This window comes from Agelaius tricolor, unplaced genomic scaffold (genome assembly GCF_023055355.1).
Source record: "Agelaius tricolor isolate 1412-34295 unplaced genomic scaffold, bAgeTri1.0.p SCAF_11, whole genome shotgun sequence".
Lineage (NCBI taxonomy): Eukaryota > Metazoa > Chordata > Aves > Passeriformes > Icteridae > Agelaius > Agelaius tricolor.
The window spans coordinates 25097521-25124406 of record NW_027269271.1 but is presented as its reverse complement, the minus strand read 5'-3'; the positions used below and the strand labels follow the sequence as shown (position 1 = coordinate 25124406).

At 44.2% G+C, this 26886-nt stretch overlaps 1 protein-coding gene across 1 annotated transcript; it reads left to right on the top strand.

Annotated features, from left to right (window-relative positions):
- Window positions 1-429: 429 nt before the first annotated feature.
- NRDC (nardilysin convertase) lies at window positions 430-26547 on the top strand. Its single transcript, XM_071436715.1, has 31 exons — window positions 430-799; window positions 4749-5061; window positions 5248-5329; window positions 5896-6049; window positions 7731-7804; window positions 9221-9316; window positions 10254-10376; window positions 11643-11700; window positions 12660-12733; window positions 12926-12995; window positions 13360-13437; window positions 13872-13992; window positions 14071-14129; window positions 14730-14784; window positions 16043-16147; window positions 16401-16524; window positions 17008-17094; window positions 17694-17813; window positions 18530-18581; window positions 19696-19846; window positions 20880-21007; window positions 21687-21849; window positions 22534-22565; window positions 22847-22985; window positions 23411-23458; window positions 23739-23791; window positions 24332-24415; window positions 25307-25397; window positions 25689-25805; window positions 26034-26123; window positions 26334-26547. Exons 1-31 carry the CDS (start codon window positions 453-455, stop codon window positions 26526-26528), a joined length of 3483 nt encoding a protein of 1160 aa, XP_071292816.1. The 5' UTR covers window positions 430-452; the 3' UTR covers window positions 26529-26547.
- Window positions 26548-26886: the final 339 nt, after the last annotated feature.

Sequence of the window (26886 nt, the reverse complement as noted above, 5' to 3'; positions counted from 1 at the left end):
GTCTCTGTCGGGCAGCCGTGGGCGCTGCCTTTGCGCTGCTCGTTCCCTTCCCGGGAACAGCGGCCCACAGAGCCCGCCATGCTGCCGACAGCCGGCCCGAGAGCTGATTGGTCACTGCAGGCTTGAGCGACAGCCAGCCCAACCAATCGGTGATGGAGCTGAGGGCAGGAGGCTGGCTTCCGCCAGCTGGCTGTTGGACTATTCCAAGGCGAGAGCAGGGGAGCGCAGCTCAGGCGGCGGGCGGTCATACTCACTGGAACGTGGCGGCGCACAGCTCAGTCCCCGAAATCTGTATCCGCTCTTCCGCCTTTTTCTCACCCCTCTGATTTCTCTGCCCGCTCCGCCCGATTCTTAAAAGCAGCCACATCCTCCCCTTCACTCCTCCATTCATGGTTTCCCCCACCCGCTCACGCCGGCAGCCTTGTCTCCACCAATGGGAGCACTGCGCAGCTATGCGCATGCGCATTCTCGCGGCCGCCCTCGCTCGGAGCGGGCGGGCGGCGGCGGCGGCCGGGGGTCCCCGCGGGCGGGCCGTGGCCGGGGGCTTGCGGCCGGGACGGGCCGTTGTCCGGCCGCTGTGGAGCGGCAGCACCGCTGCCATGCCCGGCAGGAACAAGGCGACGTGCGGCTACGGCAGCCCGGAGCTTGCGGTGGGGCAGCAGGCCGCGGAGGGGGGCCGCGACGCCGGGGGCCGCTCGCCTCACGGGGACGAGGAGGAAGAACGCGGGGGGGCCGGTCCCGAACACAACCTCGGTGACCCCGACATCGTCAAGTCCCCCAGCGACCCCAAGCAGTACCGGTGAGGGCGGGTGCGGGAGGACAGGCTGCCGCCGGGGCAGCCCAGCCGGGCGGTGGGGTGGGCCGGGGACCCCGGGGATGGCAGTCGGGCCGGTCCCGGCGGCCCGGGCAGCTGGCGCCTGTCTGTGAGGAAAGGAGACTGACGGTCCTGAGGGTGTGTTCGTCCTGAGGGTGGGCTGCGGGCACAGGACGGGAGGATCGGCCCTTGTGCCCAGGCTGCTCGCTGCTGGGTGTCCTCCAGGCACAGCAATGGCCAATTCAGCGCTAGTTCGCAGCCCTCGGCCCGGCAGCTCCTCTCCGAAAGCCTTCAGTGCAAAGTGCGGTTTAAGTATTTCAGAGCAGATCCCAACTTAAGAACTGGTACTCTTCGTGTTTTAGATGAGCTTCTAAGTAAATGCAAACGTATCTGTGAGTTGAGGCAAAGTGCTTTTAGGCTGCCATTTTGTTTGTGTTTGTATTTCAATATTTCTGAGTAAAATACCCCGAAAAGTGATGAAAAAGATCAACTTCCCTGAGCACAGTGTACAGCGTCTGTGGCCCAGACCCAGCGAGAGACTCGGATGAAAACTCCAGCAGAGGTTGAGCTTGTTGGATGCTGTAAGGCAGTCTGTTCTTGAAAAGACACTGTTATAACTTCTTCCTGTAAAACAGAAGATTATCCAGCCCTTGTTCGAGCTGCTTTTTAAAATTTATCTTTAATTTTCATGATGTCTAATCTGTGCAGCCAGTGGAGAATCTGCTGCCTGAGCCTGGAACTGAAGTTTGGGTTTGCAGTGACATTGGCTGGCAGTGAGATTCCCTGCTGGCTGCCTGAAGAGGGCTGTGCCCATTGGCTCAGGGAGAAACTTGCTCCCTCCCTTCTTGCCCTACTTCCTTGCTGCTTCCTCCGGATCTCTGCCTGCCTCTCCTGAAGGCATTCTTAGTCATGCTACTTTGTGGCAGGCTTGTCTTCATGCAAAGCTCACAGTGCTGATGCTGTCAGGTTAAGAAACTCCTGCCTTTGCTGCCTGAAGCAGCACACTGGTGGATGAAGCTTGGGAAATCCATTGAAGGCTGTCACTGTCTATTCTGAGGCTCAGGAACCTCCTCTGCATGTGAGAATTGGAGAGAGTGTTTGCTTATAACATAAACTAATACCAAAATCTTTCAGAAATCTTACTGCCCAGTCTTAAAAGAATTTTTCAGTTGGAAGCACAGAGTTAACATCCTTTCAGACTGATTTCCATGTGTGTGAAGTGAGCCTGACAGAGCACAGACATTGCCCTAATGGAAGAGAAGTTCAGTGTGTCTGGAAGCAAAGCCACACTGAACCTGTGTCCAGGTGTGGTGTCCCAAACCTCCTGAGGGGGTGTCCTGGCAGGTGATGTGATGGTGCTGACAGATGTGATGGTGCTGACATGTTTTCCCCTCTTCATGCTTCAGTGATGTGTGCTGCAGCCCAGTCACTGTGGGCTTAGTGTCTGTGTCTGGTGACATCAGTCTTAACATCATGGAAAATGTCTTATTTTGCCCTCTCAAATAACATTCACAAAACCAAAGGAGCTCTGATGTAGATATCAGGATGTATTTTCAGAAGTGGGTTTGTTGGGACAAAATATTTGTCATGCTAAAAGTTTGCTCATTAGAGCTGTAACTGTGTAGTTAAATAACCAAAAATGTATGTTTTATTTACATTCATCCATGTATGGAATTTCATGGTCCTGTATTTATTGTCATTTGTGAAATTATAACATTTCTCTCAGTGTTTACCATGCACTGATATGTATTTCAACACTGACTTCTAAACAATTGTCAAAGAAAAACTTGGTGTGAGAACAATCGTGTTTAAACTTATTCAGGAGATTTAAGCAGTATTTTTAAGAATTTGAATTTTATTTTATAATTTGGCCTCACTTGCATCAATGCTGTATAGTCCTTCAAAAAAGCAATTGAACTGTGCTTGCTTCTGTTTCTACCTTATGCCATTGCATTTTTTGTCCTGTATTTTGCATACTAGTGGATATTAGTTACATTTGTCCTTTTCCATTGGACTGAAACATGGAAAAAGTAAAGAACACCTGTGTCAGTGGTGCCTGTGCTCTGGATAACCTAAGCTGGTTAAATCCTGCTGGAGTGAAATCCGAGAGGCTCCAGCAGCACCATCCTTGTCCTTGCTGCTTTCTGTCCTGGGTGCAACACCAGGTGCTCCAGATGAGCAATGTAAAATTAGTATAATCTGCTCCATTAGCTTAATGGGGCTCTGTGCAAAGGATCAGCAAGAGCTGCTGGATGCACCTGGCTGAGCAGCTTTATGGCACATTGTTCCTCAGGAAGAGCAGCCCCGGTCTGTTCTCTGCTCCACACCAGTGCTGGGGTTCTGCAGGAGCTGTGCAAACCTGCAGGGCAGAGGTTGTGTGTGGACAAGGAGGTGCTGGAAGGTGCTCTCTGGGCTTTGGCTCTCAGCTGCCCAGGGGCTGAAGCACCCACATGTTCAGTGTGTGTTTTGGGACATTCAGGAGAGCTGCAGTTGTGCAGTGGGACTTGTGTCTGGTGGGAATGGTTCACAAACGTGCTTTCAGAATGCAGGAGGATTCACTTTGTTCACAGATATTCCAGCACTCTCTGTGCCTCCTGCAGTTCATCAGAGCATCCCTGCAAGTTACACAGTGTCTGCTGGAGTTTGAATGAGTCAAAATGCATTTTGCTGTTGGGTAGAGCAGATTAGTCCTGCTCAGCAGCCTTGCAGCAGGGAAACTGGGTGTGTGCAGGATCACAGAACCCTGGCCCAGAGTAAGCTCTGTCACCTCCCCTTGGGTCATTAGTCATAACCTTAACACAAATATCAGACTTCTGCTCATTAGCTTTTTTCATAGACTTGATAGTGCAGGGGCTGTGTCCACATGGCAAGGTTCTGACCTGGTACAAACTGGGGATTGGAGCAGATGACCTCTAAAGGCCCCTTTCAACAAAGACTCTTCTGTGGTTCTGTGCTCTGTATCTCAGATTTTTCTGGGAGTGTGGGATGTGACCATGGATTTATTTTATTCTAGCTTGCTTTTTTTTTTGTGTGTGTTTCTGCTGGATCAGATACCCCAGGTCTCCATCACACTGGTTCATAGGGTGGATGAAGTATTTTCTGGACCAGCATTCCTTCCTTTCTGCTGCTGGTGCATGCTCCTGGCAGGGATGCTCTGGCTAATTTGATAAATTGTGACTCTGTTCGAGATTTGATGGTAAATGAATACTGATGAGGGCTCTTGTAGTGCAGAGCATTGGTGCTTGCAGTCCTCAGAGTGAAAAGTTGTAGAAGGATGCTGCACAGAGGGCTTGTGGGGTTTTATTTATATGTATAGACACATGTTTAAAAACTTCTGTGCATGTATGAACACACACAGAGTTTATTGCTTCTTGATAGGAGCCCAGCCAGTTCCCTGTCACTGGTTCTGTGGAGCCTGCAGAGGAGCTCTCTCCTTTCTAACACTTGCCTGCTACATCTGCAGACCCCATTTATTAGAAACCATTGATGAAAACAAATCAAATCAAATCAAATGCTCTGGGGCCTAGCTCAAGTAAAGACTAAGATCTTCATTTTGTCACATCACACCTGTTTCCAAGAGCCTGACAAGCCTAAAAGATGGTTGAAATTCAGGTTTGCCTGTCCTGAGTGCATGAAGTGAGAGCTAATAGCTTAAATGTTTCACAAAGAGAAGAATAAAAGCCAAAATCAGTGAGCTTGACCTCATGGGAGAAGGGCTTCTGCTACTGCCCTGAACTGCTTCTTATTCCTAGAGCTGTTGAATAGCAGAAGGATGTTTTACTTTCCTGCTATAAAACTGCTCAGTCCTGGCTACCATTAGATTTTCACTAGGAAATCAGTCTCTAAGTATTACATGAAATAATGAAATTTTTACAATTCTGAAAATTCAGACCTAGGAAATGAACGTACTCATTGCACCAAATTATTCTTTCAGGTATATCAAACTGCAGAATGGCTTATGTGCACTTTTGATTTCGGATTTGAATTACTTGGATGGTGCCCCAACATCTTCAGAGGAGGAGGAGGAGGAGGATAATGATGATGATTCTGAAGAGGGCAGTGATGAATATGATGACTCTGGAGCAGAGATTGAAGATGGCAAAGAAGATGATGATGAGTGTGATGAGGGGGATGAGAGTGAGGACAGTGATGGAGATAATGAGGATTTCAATGATTCTGACGACAGTGAATTAGAAGAGCTGGCTGAAAAGGAAGAGACAAGAAAGAGAGGTTGTTCAGAAAAGCAGGTATGTACTTAAAGCTGTAGGGTGCAAAAATATATAGTGAACTTTCTTGAGGTCTGAAACGTGTGATTAGGTGTTCAGACAAGACCTCTTTATTGTACCTGTCCCAATTGATCCATCTTGTACTTCTGTCATTTTCCTGAAGTGTTCTTGAAGCAGCTTTTACTGAGAATGTTGTATTTTCTCTAGTCTGCAGCAGCCCTCTGTGTTGCTGTTGGCAGCTTCTCTGACCCTGAAGATCTGCCTGGATTAGCACACTTCCTGGAACATAGTATGTATCTGCTCCTGTTTCATCTTCTCCAGCTTCAGTGCAAAATGGGTGCTGTGTAGCTCTGCATTTCTGAAGTATTCAGTATCAATTCCTAATTTGGCTATTGGAGAATTTATTTTCATGAGCTTGTGATTTTATACAAATACTGACTTAGTAAGGAGTTCTTAATATGAGAGAAGGTGTCTCCTACACTTTGCCAAGCTGTGCATGAGCTTATATCAATTTCATTTGTTACCCATTAAATTGAGGGGAATTATGTTACCTGTGGCTCTGTAGACCAGGTTGGAGCTATGGACCTTTGTCTCCTGGTAAAGGGTGATGAATTAGTAGTGTGGACACAGAAACCACGTGAAGTTTCTGACCAGGTGTGTTTCAAAATACTGTTCCTGCCTGGCTGGGGCCAGGCCTGCCTGGGAGGGCACTGTCAGAGGCAAACTACAGCAGGTACTGGGCAGATCAGCCAGGCTGCCTCTGGGCTGTGGGTCAGTCACAGAGGGGTTGCTCTAGCTGCAGTCAGGATTAACAGATTGCTGCCATTTTGGCACTGCTGGTGATTTTTGTTGCAGTGGTTTTTATGGGCAGTTTGAAGTACCCAGATGAGAACGGCTTCGATGCGTTCCTGAAGAAACACGGGGGTGGTGACAACGCCTCGACGGACTGTGAGAGGACAGTGTTCCAGTTTGATGTGCAGAGGAAGTACTTCAAAGAAGCCCTGGATAGGTAACTTTGTGTGAATGGTGACTAGGTGTTAATTAATGCCTGTGTGTGCCTCAGGAGCTTGGGTGTATTTGTCCAGTTCTTCATTTTGGGATGATCAAAGCTGTTGCTGAACTTCCATAGCACTACAGCAGTGATACTGAATATAGGAAAGTGCTGTTTCCCTTTGGATATATTGCTGGTTTCTTTGCTGTGGGATTATGTAGGATTTATGTTTAAGTCTTAACACATGCAGCTCTTTGATTGTTTTGGCACTCTTAAACTGGTAGCATTGATGACAGGAGAAATGTTATGCAATGTGACAACTGATTAGAGGGGAAGTGCTCCCAGAATCCCAGGGCTCATCCTTTGAAATGTCTGTTCTGGTAGAGTTACTGTTTTTTCTAAATTGTTAGTTTGTTTCAGGCAGTCTTCAAAGTTGTGGTACAATGTGTGTCTCAGAGGGAGGCATTTAACCCGGGGCAGGTTATTCACTGCTGAATGTCTCTTTTGCCAGAAAGTGCTTAACTTGCTCTTTTGTGCTTTGGGAACAACAGAGCTCCACTGGTTGGCATGGTTTCCTTTAGTGAGAGGAATTTCTCATTCACAGGGGTATAGCTGAATACTCTTGATGCCATAAAATATCTCAGGAGCAGAGTAGGCTCCACTGCAAATTTACTTTGACATAAGAGCAACACATTTGCACATTTTTCCAAGTATAACCTAAATTTTACTTTACTAGGCCAATTTCAGCTTCCATTTGCAGATTAATTCAGCTTTTTAAGATGTTTGGAAGTGTAAAAGAATAAAAAAAATCTAATTGCAATCTGTCACAACAGCTTGCTTGGTGCAGAGGGAAACAGAAATCAGGAGTTCTGTAGGACAGCTTCTCATACAAAGGAGATAAATGAGTGCTGAGGATGAATTCTGCTCATTCAAGCACTTGTGGATCTGAAGAAATGGAAAGACATCACCTTTCAGTTGTCTTCAGTGTAATGGGTCTTCTGGCCATAGAACTCCATCACAGATATATTACTTTTAACCTTTTATTGCTCCTAACCTTTTGCTTCAGCCAGTTCACTTTTTCATTAAAAAACCTCAGCAAATTAACCAGAACTATTAAATTCTCTGGCAGCCTTCTGCAGAGTCCCCATGCACTGCAGATCTCTCCCTTTCCAGTGCTCTGCTCTCTGAGGATACAGAAGAAATTTATTTGGATGACAATGCTGACTTTTATAGTAGATAGTAAAATTGTAATGGGTATAGAAACTTGTGTTTCACAGCATTTTGTTTCCTGGAGTTAGGAAGAAACTTTCCCCATGTGGTCATGTTGTTCCTGAGGAACAACTGGGCATTTCCTCTGAAGCCCTGATACTGGTCCCTGTCAGCTCCAGATTGCAGATTAGGTGGATCACTTGTGTGATCCTCTGGTTGTGATCATTCTCAGGATGTGATGCAGACAGGCCTGCACCCATGTCCTACTGCATCCAACCAATTCAGTCCCACTCTGGAGCTGGGAAGTTCTGCCCTTTGCTTTCTGGTGGCTTTTGTCTTCCTTTAAGACATGATAGTCAAGAATGACATAGCTCCTAGTAAGTCATGCAACTTTGTAAACCAAAACAGTAGATGTTGGATTTAATTACTGGGGGGTTGGCCTAGTTTAATAGACACAAAAGAAAAATATATGAATTTCTCTGTTCTATAGGTGGGCACAATTCTTTATTCACCCATTAATGATCAGGGATGCAATAGATCGAGAAGTGGAGGCTGTGGACAGTGGTAAGTAAGAGAATCTTTTCCTGTGTGTTTAGCCCATCTTCTTAAAACAAAACCTACTTTTTAATATTGTTTATTGGTTTCTGTGTTGACTCCCCTTCTAAGCACTTCAGTCAACTTCACATAATTTACAGAGAGATTAAACTCTTGAATTGAAGCTTTGTGGCTGCTAGCTATCAGTGGCTTTTAGAGGAAGAAAAACTGGATGTGGTGCCAGCACTATGAGAGTTTGCCCTCACATTTTCACTAATTGGAAATTAATAATCTGAAGTGGTTTGGCAGAAACTGGCAGGGCAGTTACATGAGCATGTGGATGCCCTGCAGTGAACAAAATGCCTTTAGCTCCAGCAGAGCCCTAGAGCTCTCTCCAGTCCTGTGCAGAGTTAATACAATCAGTTGAGGTGATTTTACTTGTCTCCTTATTCTAACACCTGAATAACTCAAAAGTCACTTCCCAGAAGGAAATTAAACCAGGCACAAAAGCGAGTGGAGTGTTGATTTTCTTATATGTGATGGATACTCCCAGACTGCCTCTAAAATGTCACTGTTTTAGGAAAAAAATAGCACATATCCCAACTAGGTCAAATATTTATTCCAAGTCATTTTCTTTATCTGTCTTCTGGCAGGGAAAGGGGATGATTTGATCTTTGAATTTAGATAAAAGTCAGTGTAAACAAGGACCTGCCTGAGTTAAGGTGTGGTTCTTCAACAGCTTCAGCCATTTTGCACCTTGGTGGTGCAGAAGCAGTCCTTGCCTTGCAGTGACACCATGGTAATGTGCTGCCCAGGAAATGGTGTCAGCTTGCTGAGCTGGCTGCAGGAGAGCCCAGCCACAGGAATTGGTTTACAGCTCTGCTGTACATGGTTGTTATTACCAGCAAAACAGGAATGGGAAAATGCAGTTCAGGAGGGTGAATTGATTTTGGCAGAGCCCCATATTTAGATTAGTGTAAAGTGGTTGTAAAACTGCATTTTTAGAAACTTATCTTGTTCACCCTTCAATTTCTTATTTCATTATTAGGCTAGGGGTTGGTCTGTGTGACATATGGTAGAAACAGATTTTTAATTGTTCTCTGGCTCTTACTGCAGGGCCTGGTCCTATATAATATTGATTAATTCTGTCCCCATTGAACTTAACATAATCAGAGCATTCAGACAGGACAAGTTGGTGCTTTACATGCTTTTCCTTCTTGACACTTCCTTTACTTCTAACACCTTCTTTACTTCTCAGCTATATTTTTCCTCTTGTATTCATTATTACTTTCTTATTTCACTACTGCATTCATATATGAAAAGAAATTCCAGACTGCATCTGTGTGATATGTCTCCTTTTCAGTTTGGCTGGGATTTGTGCTTTGTTTTGTGGGAACATGATGTCAAACTTTGATGCATGCCACTGCAAATTCTTATAATTAACAGAGTATCAGCTTGCAAGGCCCTCTGATGCAAACAGAAAAGAGATGTTATTTGGGAGTCTTGCCAGGCCTGGACACCCTATGAAGAAATTCTTTTGGGGTAAGTCCTGTATTTCTGTTCTAAAATGGTAATGATACTTAAACTTTTAACCACTTAGAAGTTTGAGTGGTTAGATACACTAACATGGACTGTCATATCACAGCAACCATTAAACTTGTTCAGAAGAGTTCAAGCAATTATCCATTTTACAGGAAAATGGTTAGGAATAAAAGCAGCTGTCTCCTTTTTAAGATACTTTTTTTTCTGATACTGCTTTTTGCTATGTTAGAACTGGGTGCCCAAGGTGTATAATTATGGAACTTTCTCTTAACACAAAGGTGGTGCTCTCTGAGTCATCTCCATCTTGCTGAAGCTTGAGTTTTTTTGCTAGTAGAATTTCCTGGAAAAATAAATTATTTCTAGTTGTCTGTCAAGAGAGGCTTTTCCAAGTAAATAATTCATTGTTGAATTTCTGGAAGTTAGACCTTTACAGCCATGTGAAAGGAGCAAAATGGAAATTTGTCCTTCTCTTGGACAGTCCAGTCCTCTCTCCCTCACCCTGTGGTGCTGGTGAGTTGTAAATGCAGTGTGATTGATGGGTATTATAGTTACCAGCTTTGAAGTGTAACTTGTTTTTATAAATTTCTGTGGAGACATACACTGAGCTTTATATTTCCTCCTCCTTTTCCCTCTGCTGTTCTGGAAGCTCCATTGGTGAGGGAATTGCTGGCAATACACAGTGAGCTGGACCTGTGGGAGATGTGATAATGCAGGAGGACTCTGGCCTTCCTTGTTATAAAAATATCAGCTGTCCTTTGGATAGGAACCAGAAATCAGAAAATACCCAGTTCCACTTAACACTCCTTTCACTCCAGTTTTCTGTTAGGTATTTTTAATGTGCTTTACCATGATTAGAGCCAGGGAGGGAAGTGGATTCTCACCAGGGGTGTTCTTGCTGTGTGGATGACTGGCCCTGCCTCCCCTGTGATGTTTGCAGGTAATGCAGATACCCTCAAGCACGAGCCCAAGCTGAACAACATCGACACCTACACCAGGCTGAGGGAATTCTGGCAGCGCCATTACTCTGCTCACTACATGACCTTGGTTGTCCAGTCCAAAGGTAACATCAGCTCTCCTTAAGAGCAGCCTCATTGCTGCCTTTGCAGCCCAAGCCAGTCCAGTGGTTTGTCCAGTCCTGCAGAGGGTATTTATATGTAGATTTTAGCCTGGTTTCCAAATGAAACAGGACCTGAGCAATTGTGCTGTGTTATTGTCATCCTGCTGCTTCTTGAGAAACCTTTTGAATGGGTTCCATGTTAACACAGAAGGGAAAATCTCAAAGATAACATTTCAGAAATAATCTTGTAGCAATGAAGAGTCAAACCACTTAAATGAATTAATGCTGCTGATTTCTCTGCCATCAAGAGTGGAACTCCTCAGCAAGTGATGGGGACACTGTGACTGAATCTCCCAATCAAATTGTCTTGTTTGTCTAGGAGGAGTAGAAGTTCTATTTTTTTTCCCCCATACCTTGAAAAATTCTATTAAAATGGATTATGGTTTGTGTTTAGGGAGGAGTTTTGTTGAATGCTAAAACTGATTACAATTCCCATCTCTAAAATGGAGATGGTAATAATAGAGGCATTCTTTCTTCTCCTTTGCTTTTAATTTTGATCTAGACAGTAAGGGTGCTGAATGCCTCTTGAATAGTCATTCAGCCAGTGATGGATTGTAATATTTTCTATGGTGTTTGGGAAGGAAATGGTGGTACCTGAAAACCAGCCAGGTCAGTTTTGTGTTTCCTTCTCTGTTAAAACAAATCCAGCATTGAATCCTCCTCCTACCCCATCCAGACCTTTTTCCTGCTGTTGTTTACATATACAGCATCACGTCTGGAGTTCAGAATGGTTGCTTAAACAAGAAAAGTTTTTATTTTAAAAAACCTTTCTGGTTTGTGACTTACTTTCCTCAGAAAAGAGGATGGGGAGAAGGAATCCTTGGGACTGCAGGACTGAGTTTGAAGAGGAAAACTCCTCTGTATAATCTAGAGAGTCGGGGAAAGAGTTGCAAGTCCTGGTGATTTTGTAGATCCCTAAGACAGTAATTCCTTCTGCAGTCACTCCAGACACTACTGAACTTTAAATCCCAGTTGTGTCAGCCTGGGATTTGAGCCCCTACACAAACCCAGAGCTGTGGCCACAGATACAGCTCAGCAAATGTTAAGAATTGGTTCAAACCAACAGCTTTGAAGTTTAAAATGTAGAACTTTGCAGTTTTCAAATACACTGACTTGCAGCCTCTTTGAAATAACTGAACTGGTGAGATAAGGTAACTTGTCTTAGATCTTGAGGAAATTGCATTTCTGTCTTTCTTCTCTCTTTTTTAGAAACACTGGATACATTGGAAAAGTGGGTGACAGAAATCTTCTCTGAGATCCCAAATAAGTAAGATTCATTTGATGCATAAAGACATTGCAGATGATAAAATTATCTCTTTGTAAAATGACATTTTTAAAAATCCCTTACTGGAGAAACAAAGGAAATCACCATTTGTTAATTAACATTCTTATCTGAGAAAAAAAAAGGGCAACTTTTAAAATTAAAGACCACTGTTAATTGTTCCAGGAAGACTTTGTTTCTGCTTAACAATTATTTAGGCTGTGAGCTGTGTGGTGCTAACTTGAAGCAGTGTTTGCTTAATATGTGCTGATGCCTTGACTTTATGATAAGTCATTCAAACTTAGATTATCATTTCACATTGCTTATCTTTGCTTTGTGTCAAAAATAATTAGAAGCAAAATTAATTAACATCGTATCTGGAATTTAAGTGTCATCCTTGGGTGGCAATGGGTTAGAAATAAATCTTTTTTTAATGGTTCACTCCAATATGCCCTCTAAAAAGGGGATTCTGCAAAAGCTTTGCTAACTTGAAAAGCATTTTTTTCCCTTTTGCAAGAGATTTGTTTCTGTGGTGCTTGGAAGTGCTCTTGTGAGAGCCTAATGCCATTCAGAGACACTTTAGTCTGTCCTGGCCACTCCCCTCCTCATGCCTCCTGCCCCACAGGACAATCCATCAGGATTCCTCGGGTGCAGGGTGAACTCAGGATGTTGTTTGCTGTTCTTGGCTGTACAGAATCAGGCTTTGTGCCTCTTGTACAGAAGGAAGGGGAGGTGTTGGGGTGGTATCCACACTTCTGGGTTAATTGTTCAGTTGTGTGGGCAGGCTGCCTCCAGGGAACCTCCCTGGGGCTGGGGGGATGCTGGCCTGCACCCTTAAAAACAGGAAAAAAGGGCCTTTTCCAGACTCCTGGTGTCCTGCAGGGCTCTGGTCCTGATGCCTTTGAATATCTCAGTGTAGCCCTGAACCCCTGCCAGTAACATCACACTTCCATTTTGCTTTTTAGTGGTTTACCCAAGCCCAGCTTTGGCCATCTGACTCAGCCTTTTGACACACCAGAGTTTCACAAGCTTTACAGAGGTAAGTGAAATGGATTTAAATGTTTTGAATACCTGAGTGTTGAAAGAAATTTTCTTTGGGTGATCCAGATATTTTGTAGAGTGATTCTATGTGGTTTAAAATACCTTTTAACTATTCTTTCTGCATTTTGTAAAATTTCTTATCTCTGTCTTGTCACATATATTTATAATGAATCCATTCATTTGTGTCCAGTTGTTCCAATCAGGAAAGTTCATTCATTGACCATCACTTGGGCCCTTCCTCCTCAAGAACAGTATTACAGGTACACTGTGCTGCATTTTACTTCTACCTTGTTTATGCTGTGAATAATTTCTTGACTTTGACAACAAACCAAAGAATCTCATTTACTTGTCTGATTACTTTGGTTCAGCTAGTCTCCTAGCTGAATTCATTTAAAAATGAATTCAACTGCTGCAAATACACTTCCCTTTCCTCACTGACTCAGATCAGTCGTTATGTTCTGAACTCCCACACTTTCAGCTTATTATCTTAATTCTGCCTGAAAATGCAAAACTTGCCCTGAAAAAAGAGACAGTGCATATTTCAGTCATTAGCCCAGTGATTTGAATTCTTTCTGTGAAATGTGTTACCTCCTGGCATCTAATCTCCTCCAAACTTTCTCTTAGGGTGAAGCCTCTTCATTATATTTCCTGGCTGGTGGGACACGAAGGCAAAGGCAGTGTTCTTTCTTTCCTTAGGAAAAAGTATGTGGTTTTTAAGCACAGTTATTAAATGCTTTGATCTCATTCAAATACAGATAAACTCTCTTTTGTGTATTTGTATTTTCTATAGATGTAAAAGCAGGCCAAGCCTGCCTTTTTTTATCAGAGTTTTGTAGTGATATTCTGTGAGGTGATGATAAACCCAAGTAAGAAATAAATGGGATTTTTGTCTGTGAGTCATGGATCAGCAGTATCTCTGACTGATCTTTGAGATCTCCAAAAGGTTACTTAACTTTTTCACTGTTTTCCTTTAATTCTGTATCCTGAGGTCACATCCTTAAACTGGAAAAGCTTTTTGTAAACTGTAAATGGATTGAAAGCCTCTGAAATAGAGATACCCTGTGATATACTGCTTCTAGCTGAGCTCAAACAAAGATGAAAGGATTAATTAATAAATACCTTTCACTCTTCTATAGGTTTTGGGCCCTTGCATTGTATGGAGGAAATGGAGAGACGGGGTTTGAACAGAACTCCACTTACTCCATCTTCAGCATTTCTGTGACTTTGACTGATGAAGGTTACAAGCACTTCTATGAGGTATGGTGTCCTGCAGCTTGTTTTTCCTGCTGTTCCCCTAATGGCTGGAAAGATGAATCTGTTCCTTTCTGTCTGCAGGTGGCCCACGTTGTGTTTCAGTACGTGAAGATGCTGCAGAGAAGGGGGCCTGATCAAAGGCAAGCGTTTGCCACTCCAGCAGATATTTCTGGTGGTGTCCTTCTCCATTTTCCTGTTATTTGTAGTGTTTGCCCTTTTTCTGGAGTTCCTGAAGCATAAACAGGGAGTCACTAGTAACACTTGTCTGTGTGGAAAACATGTCCGTTTAAAAAAGTTTAAAAAGAATTTTTCTAAATGTTTATGCTTATTTCTTGGTGGTTTTCAGTTTCACTTATTGTGATGTGATTCCTTCAGTTTAGTAAGCTGAACTAGTGTAGAGCTCAGGTGCAGTTTTGTGTTCATTTTAAAAGAATTTGTTGAGCCAGGTCTGTGGGAGTCAGGACTGGGTGTTCTTGTGTTAGCCTTTATATTAATTAGGTATCAGATTTTGACACTTGTTAGTTAACTTTCTCTTTGGAAAATGGAAGAACTTTCTGCCAGTTCTGAGAAATGCCATTTTGGGAAGTGCATTTAATATTGGCTTCTGTGTCTTGTACCTGAATGAATCATCCATCCCACCATTGATGCCTTTCCTAGAAGGCTCCTTTTTTAAGATTCTTGGAAAATGTTGTGGAATACTGGAGAAAATCCACTTTTATTATCTTCTTCCTCCTTTGCAGAATATGGGAAGAAATACAAAAGATTGAAGCTAATGAATTTCACTACCAGGAACAGGTATTTATCCTCTGTTCTGAAATAGGTAAACCATGAAAAGTAATTACTTTTTAATTTTGAAACACATTTTCAAAGTTCTATTTGAGAAGAAATACATTGTGCACTTAATGAGGCTGTACTTTGCTGAAAGGAGATGTATTCTAGGCAGAGAAATATTGGGATTTTTCCCTAACAGAATTAAATGTTGATTTTTCATTCCTTACCTGCTAGGTAGGCTCTTTCAGTTTAGATTTTCTTACTCCTACTACATTTAGTCATGTTCTGTTTCTTACTAGGTAACTTGGTTTTTTTCTTTGAATGGCACTGAAATTTCCTTTTGGGAAAACAAATCCATCCATAGAAATACTCCATACAGCAGGAACATAGATGTGTGTGTGCTGTTGTGACAGGCTTGTGAATGAATCCCAGGGGCAGAAGAATGACTTAGCCATGGCACCCCAGTTTTCTGCCTGGTGGATGGAGCTGTGCTAAGGAATGATGGTCTCACAGGCAGGGCTAGCATGAATGCTTAGGGGGTGCCTAGGAGAGGTTTAATGTTTCCTCAGGTGTTTGGTGTTCTAGGAAATCCTTGGGCATGTTTCCCACTACATTTCCAAGACTCAGCTCTTTCCAGGTGTCCTGTGCTCTCTGTCTGCCCCAGGATCTGTTCAGTCCTGTGCTACCTGGTGCAAACACCCCAAAAGCGCTTGGCAAGAAGCTGAGCAGCCTGGTCCTCCAGGCAGCCTTACCCTGCTAAGAGCAGCATGTATTTCATGTTCAAACAGGAGAACTCCCCCTCCTCACCCTGCACATCATGGCTGGGCAAAGGAGCAGAGTTAAATCATGACTTTGAGTTAAATCATGGCTGGGGAAAGGAGCAGAGCCAGAGCTCCTCGTGCAGCAGCTGCAGTTCCTTGCCTTGTGCTTTCCAGGTCACTTTAGATCTTGAATTGCTGCAGGGCTGTGCTTGTGTCCCCTGGAGGCAAGGAGTGCTTTCTGCTGGGTCTTTAACTTAGTAGATTTCATGCCTGTAAACTGCATAATCAAGGTTTTTTCTCCAAAGATGATGTGTCTGAAATGTCAGGATTCTCAGAGGAGACCGAACATTAGATATGATTATGAAACATATTTAATTTAATAACTGAAACGAAACGCTGTAACAAGCACAGCATCCGACACATGCTCAACATATCTGACTAGTCAAGCTCTTCTCAGAACAGAAAATGGGTATCTTGGGTTTCAAATTATGTGACAAATAGCTTTATTTCTTTGCTTGCAGACAGATCCAGTTGATTATGTGGAAAACCTTTGTGAGAACATGCAGTTGTTTCAGAAGGAAGATTTTCTGACAGGAGACCAGCTCTTGTTTGAATACAAGCCAGAGGTAAATGTTCTTTGAACTCTGATTATATGTTTTGATGTAAGGAAAACATGTGCATGCTGTGTAATACAGGCATTTGTAATTAAACATAATGCAGGCACAGGTTTTGTATTAATTGAAACACTTGTTGTATTCAGAAAGCAAATCTGTTTTGTAAGCTTGTTTTTTCTTGTTCTTCCTACATTCCAAGTGAGAAATCTTTGCTGGCTCAGGCAGTCAGCTGCATTTGAACTGAACTATTGTCTGGAACTTGCAGATCATTGCTGATGCCCTGAACCAGCTCAGCCCTCAGAGAGCCAACCTGGTTTTGCTGTCTGCTGCCAACGAAGGCCAGTGTCACCTCAAAGAGAAGTGGTTTGGGACTCAGTACAGCATGGAAGGTAAAACAGCAGCAGAGCTGAGAATCTCTGATTCCCGCATTAGAGGAAGTGAAAGGATGACAACACGAAATACAAGGGGGGAAATGAATCTTCAGTGCTTTATTGAGCTCCCCATCAGTCTCTGTGCCACCCAAACCTGCTCTTTGTTTGCTGCCAGTGGATTCCCACTGGTGCAGTTTCTTTGGGAGGCAGAGTCCCAGTGAGCTGCACTGGGCTGCCATTCAGGGAAGGAACAGCAGTGGAGCACAGGCTGTGGGGGGAGCTGGGTTACTGAGGCAGACTTGATTTGCTTTTTAATAGGGCTGCTCCAGTGCTGCTCCAGAAGATTTTGTAGGCAGGGATTTAGAAAGAGTCCTGAGGAATGGGGGGATGTTAAGAAACTGCTGTGATTCTGCAGATCTTTCTGGAGATTAGGAAAAGATGTCTGGAAATAGGATGGCCTTCCCTTCCTGTTGAACTAATGCATTTCATGGCTTGTAACAGATATTGACAGCTACTGGAGTGATTTATGGGACAGTGACTTTGAGTTAAATCCGGATTTACACCTTCCAGAGGAGAACAAATACATAGGTAAGGCACCTGGGCATGAGTGAAATCTTCCCCAGTGATTTATTTGAGAATTTGCTGTGGTTTAAAAACAACCTAAACTGGTATCAACCGGTTTTTACAAATTAAAAAAACATGAGCACTCTGTTCAGCTGGATTTTATTTGCTCTTCTTTTATTTATAAGCTTAAGAACTGAGTTATTTTAAGGTATATAAAATTACAGATGATATATCCATAACAGAGCAGGCCTCACAGTCAGTGGGAGTTAATGCAGAGCTTCAGACACCTTAGAAGAGAATTTTATTTGCTTAATCCTCCTGTTTCTGAAAGCATCTAAATACCATCTGGCTTTGTTGCCAAAAGCAAAAGAAATGAAAGCCTGGACTTGTGTCCTGGATGGAAATGTGATGCCTCCACTTCTGGTCTGCTTCAGCCACTGTTCTGGTGTGGAAGTGAAAAAGGTATTCTTTGGGTGCAGGAAAGTACTGTCACAAATAATTCAGAAAAACTAGAGGGGAAAAATGTATTTTTTGATACTTTTGAAGACTTGGATGAATTTAGCCTGATTGTGTCTGTGAAACACACTAACATGTGGTTTTGGTGTGCTTTTTCTCCTTGTTAGCCACCGACTTTGCTTTGAAAGTTTCTGACTGCCCCGAGACAGAATATCCAGTCAAAACACTCAGCACACAACAAGGCTGTCTCTGGTACAGGAAGGATGATAAATTCAAAATCCCAAAAGGTAAATGCCTGAGGGCTTTCTGAATAGCAAGACCCTGTTTTTACCAGCTGGAATTGATTTGAAGGCAAATAATCCGTGGTAGTGTTCACCATTTAAACTTGCTGTCAGCTCTTCCATGGTCCTTTTGATATGTTTATTAGCTACAATAAAAGAGAAGCAGGTGAGCTAAGGCAACAAAGACACCCTGCTGATACCTCATATTGAAAAGTGGAATCACTGAAATTTACTGACTTCTGAACAGTCTGTGTGGGGACAGGATTGGGCAGATGCTGCTGAGACAGGGGCTTCAGAAGGAAGGAGCACTTTAATTAGAAGGGACATAGTCTCTTCTGCAGAAAGAGAAAAATACAGCCTGGATCAGAGACAGGGGTGTAAAATATATTGCTGCTTTCAGGCAGAATGTCACAGTTTTTAGTGTCTCTTAAACAGATGTTTTGTGAAGTTTTCTTTTTCTATTTATAGTGGTCATGCCATGGGAGTATTCTGCAAAGCACAGCTTTGTTTTCCAATATTTGGTACTTCAAAGGAAAGATTTTTGGAATAAGGAGAAGACATTTAATGATGACTTAAAATAAGAAAAAAAGGGTTATACATGAATGACCATTTTCATTAAAGTCGAATTGTCACCAAAGAGCAGCTTGATGAAAATATATTTGAGTTCAGAAAGTTGTCACTTTCTGTACAATTGCTCATTGAAATTTCCTTTTCCTCCCCAGGTTATGTTCGATTCCATCTGATCTCTCCATTGATACAGCAGTCTGCAGAGAAGTGAGGATTCTATTACTTATGCTTACCTTGCAGAGTAACTAAACTACCATACCTAGTGAAAAACTGGGAAGACACTTTCATTTTAAGCAGGAATAGAATAAGGTGTCCTTTTCTCACATCCTTCCACCTTCCTTGTGGTTTTATCTGCAGTTTGGTGATGGTGGTTCTGCAGCAGGTCCTGCCTGCAGCCAACAGATGTGTAAGGAGTTCATGGTGATATTCCCCAGGGCAGGCCTGGGGAAAAGCAATGTGACAGCAGCAGTGCTCAGAGAAGGAGCTGCTCCTGAAAATATCAGCCTGCAGCCATGTCCTGAGCGTGTCCCAGCATCCTGGGAGCCTGCAGGAGCAGGAGAAGAGGCTGCAGCAGCCTTGGGAGAGCAGCTGGGGTCAGGCAGAGCTCTGGGTGCACTCCTGGGTCTGCTGCACTTGGCTTGCCCCAGGCTGAGATTGCCACTTGTAAACTGTCACAGTGCTGTTGTCATGAGCCTGCCAAAACTTGCACAAAGCACGTTTTGGGAAAGCCTTTTTAAATCTGTTTTCAGGAGGTGTGTTAGTTTAATCTTTGCATTGGAATCCAGGCAATAACAAAAACCTGAAAGCAGGGACTGCAGTTTCCAGGTTGTGTAGCCTGCTTTGCTCTAGCTTATTATTATTATTATTATTTTATCTTGGTAGATACACAATCATCTCATTACTCAAGTATTGAGCATGACTGAGTCTATCTGTTCTCCAGGCCTTTACACAAAGTGAAACAATTTCATTTGCTGTGATTTTTCCATGTTTTGAGTATTGTCTTGTTAAAATGTGCATTCTTACCTTGAAGAAACCTTAAATCTTGTGAAGCTGGAATTTTTCACATTTCGAGGACATCCTGACACATTGCTGGATGTCCAGATCATTTTTAAATAGTGTCATGTGCTTTTTGCCCAAAGGGAAACCTGCATTCTCTATTTCTATTTTTTTGGGAAAAATTTCTTTTTGAATCTCATTTTACACAAATTCCATTTCTGTTGGAATTCACTGCATGCACTATCAAGCTCATCGGGCTTAACTTTCATATTTAGTCCATCCTTTATTTCTTTCTTTTTAACCCCCTGCCCTTTTCTCCCTCCAGCATAATCTTGTTTGATACATTTGTAAACATCCTTTCCCACAACCTGGGGGAACCAGCTTATGAAGCAGACGTGGCTCAGCTGGAGTACAAGCTGGTGGCTGGAGAGTATGGCCTGATCATCAGAGTGAAAGGATTCAATCACAAACTACCTGTAAGCTCTGCTCCTCTCCTCACTGCTGTTATGCCTGCAGCTTTGCAGTGTGTGTGCTTTTCTGGAGCTGTGAATGGTTGCATGAGGTGTTTTAAATAGAAAAATTAGTCCCTGGCAGGGTAATGCAGCAAATGTGCTGCTTTTTTCTTGTGCTTGCATGTATAAAGAAGGAGTTGTGTGAACTTACACAAGCTCAAATTACTGACTTCAGGCTGACTTAAATCTTCCTTTTAAGTAATAACTGTATCTCCATTAAAATTTTAACAACCTTTCCTATAAAAAGAGCTTTGTGTCTCCCATGGCCATAAAGAGGATTGGAGCCTTTCTATCTCTAAGTTGTGCCTATTTGCATGATGTCTGGAGAAGGGTGTCTGCAAAGAGATTTTGGTTTCAATTTGACTTTGGAGATCCAGCTTCTGAACATGATCATTTTGGGTGCAGATTTTCTGTGTTGGCTTGCTGAGAGGATTGGGGGATCCCTGTTCCCATTCCCTAAATTCATGTAAGACATGGCAGGCACAGAGAGGACACACAGTGAAGAGGAGACAACCATTAACTTCTATTGCAAGAGCTTTGCTGGAGCTTTAAGACCATTAATCACTTGTCAGACTTATTAATAGGAGTTTTAACAGAAAAAGCCAAATATACAAGCAGCAGGGTCTGAATATTCTCTTATTTAATCCTGAATGATGTGTCTGTTGTGATGTCATTGTGCTGGTCAGCTGTAAAAGGAAAAAATGGAATATTGAATACAGAAATGTTGGGGGTTCCAGGCTAGATTGGTTTCAATAGAATGTGGAAACTCCTATTGATTTGGGATATTGAGCTTATTCACTGTGTAAAAGCACTGCCCTTCTGAAACAGTCATTTGGGATAGAATTGTTTAGTGAAGACCATCTGTCAGAAGGGAGGAATGTGCTTTAGTAATGCTCCATGTCTCAATAATGATAATTTTATTAATGATAATTTTATATTATTGTACAGCATTAAATTAAACCAACAAAAACCCCAATTGAAACTGTTCTCTTTACAGCTTCTATTTCAGCTCATCATCGATTACTTGTCTGACTTCAGCTTTACTCCAGCAGTTTTTGAAATGATAACAGAGCAGCTGAAGAAAACATACTACAACATCCTCATTAAACCCGAGACTCTGGCCAAGTGAGTTCTGGGGAGGGCAGCAGTGGCTGAGGCTGAGCTGAGGGGCTCAGGGATCCCTGCTCTGTGCTCAAGGGCTGTGTGCAGGCTTTGCTGTAGCTTAGGGAGCCCAGCAGTGTGACCGTGCTCACAGGGGTCCAAGGATGAGGGAAGAGACGAGGATCTGACTCCGTGTTTCAGAAGGCTTGATTTATTATTTTGTGATATATATTGTATTAAAACTATACTAAAAGAATAGAAGAAAGGATTTCATCAGAAGGCTGGCTAAGAATAGAAAATGAATGATAAAAGCTTGTGTCTTGGACAGAGAGTCTGAGCCAGCTGACTGTGATTGGCCATTAATTAGAAACAACCACATGAGACCAATCCCAGATGCACCTGTTGCATTCCACAGCAGCAGATAACCATTGTTTACATTTTGTTCCTGAGGCCTCCCAGCTTCTCAGAGGAAAAATCCTAAGGAAAGGGTTTTTCAGAAAATGTGTCTGTGACACAGCAGCCCTGCAGCAGCGGGGCAGACGTGTGGCCAGGAGCCACTGTCCCACAGTGACCTGGAGCCAGCAGCAGCTGCTGGGGGAGGGCACAGCCGGCCATGGGCTCTGGAGCCCTGTCCCTGTCTGCATCTGGAGTGGCATCTCTGGCATGCAGCAGCTCTGGTGAGCCCTGCCTGTGCTCCCTGCAGGGACGTGCGGCTGCTGATCCTGGAGCACGGCCGCTGGTCCATGATCGACAAGTACCAGACGCTGATGAAGGGGCTCTCCATCGACGCCCTCTCCGCCTTCGTCAGCGCCTTCAAGTCACAGCTCTTCGTGGAGGGGCTCGTGCAGGGCAACTTCACCAGCAGGGTGAGTGCAGCCCTGCCAGTGCCACTGCTCACTCTGGGATTTACCACACTGAACTCTGGTGCTGCCTCTGCTCTGGCAGTCTGGAGTCCCGTGGGTGCTGGGCAGCTTCGCCTCCAGCACCTCAGGAGTGCTCATGGGGACAAGCCAATGGCAGTCCACAGTTGCCAGTTTGAACAGAAATTTCCAGGAATTTGGATTTAAACTGCTGATAGGAAAAAAATGTAGTAGATGTCTGTAATCTATTTCTCCTGTTGCCACCATGTTTTATATTGTTTGGTGTATTGATATATTTGATAAGGAGAAATTCCCACAGTGGTGCCACAGGAGGAGGCTTCCCTCAGAGCACATTTATCCTGGGAATTTACCTGCATGGTTTGGTTAAATCTCATTGAGTGCCAAACACATGGAGTAAGGATAACTGGTGCTATTTCTTTGGCTTGTGCCTTCTCCTTCTGGAGAAGTGCAGAAAGCAGCATGGAGACTCTGCAGTGTGGTGCAGAGAAGGCTGGAGGGACTGGGGACAATGTGAGGAAGCAGGGATGTAGGAATGCAGGGATGCAGGGAGCAGGACAGCTCAGCTCTTCTTTGCTTGGGGCTCACTCAAGTGCTACCCTGGGGTCTGTGGTTGTGAACTGGGGTAATAATTCTCTTCTAACTAAAGCTGATGCTTGCTTTCTTCCCTAGGAAGCAAAGGATTTCCTGAATTATGTTGTTCAGTGAGTATCTCTTGACTCTTTAATTGCTTATTATATGGAAACTATAATCAAGATAAGATTCTTTTCTGGAGGAGGGAGTTAGAGTGGGAGTGCTGAGAGATTCCCTTCTTCCCTCTGGTGTTTGCAGGAGGTGCCTGTTGATGGTGGCAGTTTGAGCAGACAGTTCTGGTTTGGGGAAGGGGAAAATGATGTCAGACCAAGTGTGTAAATGTCTGGGTGTGCTCTGGTTGTGGCCAAGGTGTGAACAGGTGTTGAAGTTGTGCTGTTTGTGCTCCCCCCAGAAAGCTCCACTTTGCTCCCCTGGCCCATCCCTGCCCCGTGCAGTTCCGGGTGGTGGATTTGCCCAACACCCACCTGCTGTGTAAGGTGAAAACTCTGAACAAGGGCGACGCCAACTCCGAGGTGACAGTCTATTACCAGGTACTGTGTGCTGGGCTGGCCTGCTCCTCTGCAGCACCCCTCCCTGAGAGCAGGCTCTGCTCAGGGATGTCACAGAGGGGACACACACACACACACACCTCCTGTGAGCACAGGCCCTGTGCCCCAAGGCTCAACCCAGGTGAGTTGAGCCTGAAATCCAAGTTGGGGGTTCCCTGAAGGCAGCACCTCCCTTCCTGTACTAGTGCTGGGAGCTGGGTTAGTGCTGTGGTGGCTTCCTGGTGTCCCCAGCTCTGATCTTGGGTGCTGGGCTGGGCCTGTCCCCTCAGGGAAAACCAGAACTTCCCACCTGTCCCTGCTGTGAATTGTCCCTCAGTGCTGCAGGCCAGGCTGAGGTGTGTGCCACAAGTCACCTTGGCCTGAGCAATCCCATGAAACCCACCCTAAATTCTTCATTCTCTTTCCAGTCAGGTGCCAGGAACCTGAGGGAATACACCCTGATGGAGCTGCTTGTGGTAAGTTTGTGTTTGTGTCTCCCCTGAGCACTGCTTGGAGCTGAGGCCACAGGGCTGACTGGCCCCCAGTTTTCTGTTGCTGCCCCTGGCTGCAATGTTGGGGTGCTGCAGTGATGGACACCACAGGAGACTGTTCTGTAGCTCCCAGCCCACAGGACTGAGCTCTCTTAATGCTGTGGTTGTGGCTGGCCAGGGGCACTTCAGTGTCCCCCTGCTCTGTGTGGAGCCCTCGAGGGGCTGCAGGCAGTGTCACCTCTGCTGTACCTTTGTGCTCTTTCAGATGCACATGGAGGAGCCTTGCTTTGACTTCCTGAGGACCAAGCAGACCCTTGGGTGAGTTCACTGGGAGGAATTCTAATCCTCAGTTACTGTAATGGAAACAGCAACATCAACATTTCAAAACCAAAAGCACCCATCAATACGAGGTGCAAACCAAGTTGCTTTTGACTTCTGTAAGAATTGCATCCATTACCAGTGTGTTAACTCAGAATTATTCAGCATAAAGTTGTTCCTTGCACTTCCACACTCAGCCCCCCTTCCCCAGGGCTGTTTTCACAGCAGCTCTGTGGTGCTGAGCAGCCTCCCTCAGAGGCACCCTGCTACCTCAGGAAACTGGAGCAGGCTTTTCACAGCTCTGGGTCTCTCACTCTGCTTGGATGAGTTTGCAGGAACCCAATACAAACACTCCCAATTTAAAAGGATTTCCTAAAGCTGAGGAAACACTGAAAAGCAGCAATGCAGAAAATAAAGAAAATAAGACTATTGCAAATTTAAATCTCACATTTTTCTGTCTAAAGTACCAACACTATTTTATCTTGCAGCATGTCCTGTAAATGAAAAGTTAATTGTGCTTGTGTCCTTTTTTCTTTTAAGCTACCACGTGTACCCCACCTGCAGGAACACTTCTGGGATTCTTGGCTTCTCAGTCACAGTGGCAACCCAGGCAACTAAATACAAGTAAGTGCTCTGTGGGGAAAGTTCTTCACCACTCCCAGCCCTGGCTGTGGGAGTCACTTGCTCCCAGGTGAGATTTCCCTCCTGTTTAAGGCCACAAATCAGAGGGATTTTTTAATTCAAGGGGATGTCAGAAGGGACACTGCTGACAGTCACAACATCCTGATTCAAACCCAGCACCTGAATAAAACAGTAGCCTCAGGTTTCTGAAAACTGCAGTGATCGTGACTTGAATAGTGAAAAGTAATCTCAAGACTAAGTAAAATATCCCCCTGCCCTTTTGAAGCTGTTCTGCCAGGAGAGTTCAAATCCTGTCTAGCTGTTCTTGTGGCTCATGTTCAGCAGGCACAGCACTGTTACAGTTCTGTTCAAACCTGGGCCTTTGAACTGCAAGCATTTGACCTGCCAGAGTTGAAGGGTTTTATGAAAAATGTGCCACTTGTGAAAAATAACAGTGTCAGTGAAAACTTAATTAGCACAGTGCTGCTGCATCTGATTTTTACATTTGGACACTTCCACTACTGAGGTGTTTGTCATCAGTGAGGGTTTCAATGTGTCAGAAACCTCGGAATCTATCACATCACATTTTCTTTCAGTCCTATAGCCCCAAAGTCTGCAGGGCTCAGGGCTGCAGCTGGGGACAGCAGAGCAGGACCCCAGCAGAGCAGGACCCCAGCAGCATCACAGCTCCTGGGGTACCTGGGCACAGCTGAAAATGAGAGCACTGCACAAACTGACCACCAGGTGTTCTCAGATGAGTTTTCAGGGGATAACAGCAGTGAGCCTGTCCCTTCCTCATCATATGGGGGCTCTTACTTTACCCCTTAATAATTTGTGGAAATTTTTTTTTGTTTGGTTTTTCCTGCCTAATTAAATTATTGGTTTCTCTTTTAGTTCTGAATTGGTTGACAGGAAAATAGAGGAGTTCCTTTCTTGCTTTGAAGAGAAAATCAAGGATTTAACTGAAGAGGCATTTAACACCCAGGTAAACCATCATCTTGAAAAAGCTCTTCTTTGAGCTGCCTGATTCACTTCCAGCTATCTGGTAATTTTCTGAGGTTTTCTGGACAAAGGCATCACCTTTTAAAATCTGCCTCTTGCTCTGTTCTGCTGTTGTTCCCTAAACATCCATTCTGTGGCCATTTGCAGTAAAGCTCCAAAAGCAAGGAGCCACCTTATTAATGTAATTCAGCTTTTCTCTCAACTGCAGTGACTGTGATGCTAAATTTAAGGTAGTTTTAACCCCATTAAAGCTAATTCTGTTTTTCTCATGTAGGTAACAGCTTTGATAAAACTGAAGGAATGTGAAGACTCCCACCTTGGGGAAGAAGTGGACAGGAACTGGAATGAAGTGGTGACCCAGCAGTACCTGTTTGACAGGCTGGCACGGGAGGTGGGTGTCCTGCAGCTGTGGCACACAAAAACCACACTGCTCTTGCAGAAGTTTCAAAAACATAAATGGGATTTATGCTACTAGTGACACACTGGCTCTAAAATTACATGTTCTTTTAAAAAGGTTCTTTTATCCAGTGGAGTAGAGGTCGCAGAGGAAATATTTTTTATGTTTAAAGTGATTTGAATTGCCACTGTGCTGCTAAAACCTCCTTGCTGTGGGTTTCAGATTGAAGCTCTCAAGTCTATCACACAAGCAGACCTGGTCAACTGGTTCCAAGACCACAGAAGCAACCAGAGGAAAGTGCTCAGTGTACATGTGAGTGTCTGTCAGCTCCTGCTGCCACCTTCAAGGAGCAGAGTGCACTAAGAGTGTGGGAGAGGAGATCTGTGATGTAACTTTTACTCTGGTTATCCACATTTTCTTCATTTATAAGTAGTGTTCTTGTTAGAACTGCATTTTGGCATCTCAAGTTAATTGTCAGAGCCTGAATGAGATCCCAATTTCTCTCCTGGTCCCTTTTTCCAGGTGATTGGATATGGAAAGCACGAAGGGGACTCAGAGGTGACAGCTGTCTCAGGACAGAACTCTTCATCTGGTGAAATACCTCATCTTGTTTTATTGCCCCCCTCCTCTTTGATGCGTGACTTTACTTCCATCAAGGACATCAAAGCCTACACATCAACTCTGAATGTCCTCCCTTACCATAAAATATTGAAATAAAACTGATACCTTCCCCTGCCCTGCTGTGTAATACAGGTGCTTTCTGCAACACCAACATTACAAACCTATTTTTATTAAACCAGAGCTGTAGTGGTAGCTGGGATGAAGAGCCCATTCAGACACTGAGGAAGCTTTCCTCAAGTTTCCAGCCAACCTCTCATCACCTTCCCATGTTCATTGAGAAGAGGCACAGCCCTGACCTCCCCACGCTCTCCTCTCCAGCTGCCTGGAGCTGTGGGCTCTGCCCTCGTGTCCAGCCTGGCCTGCACCGTCCCTGCAGTGCTGCAGCAGCTCCTCAGCAGCAGTGACAGCTCCTCAGGAAGGATCTGCAGCGCTCCTGGAGCAGTGACAGTGGCTG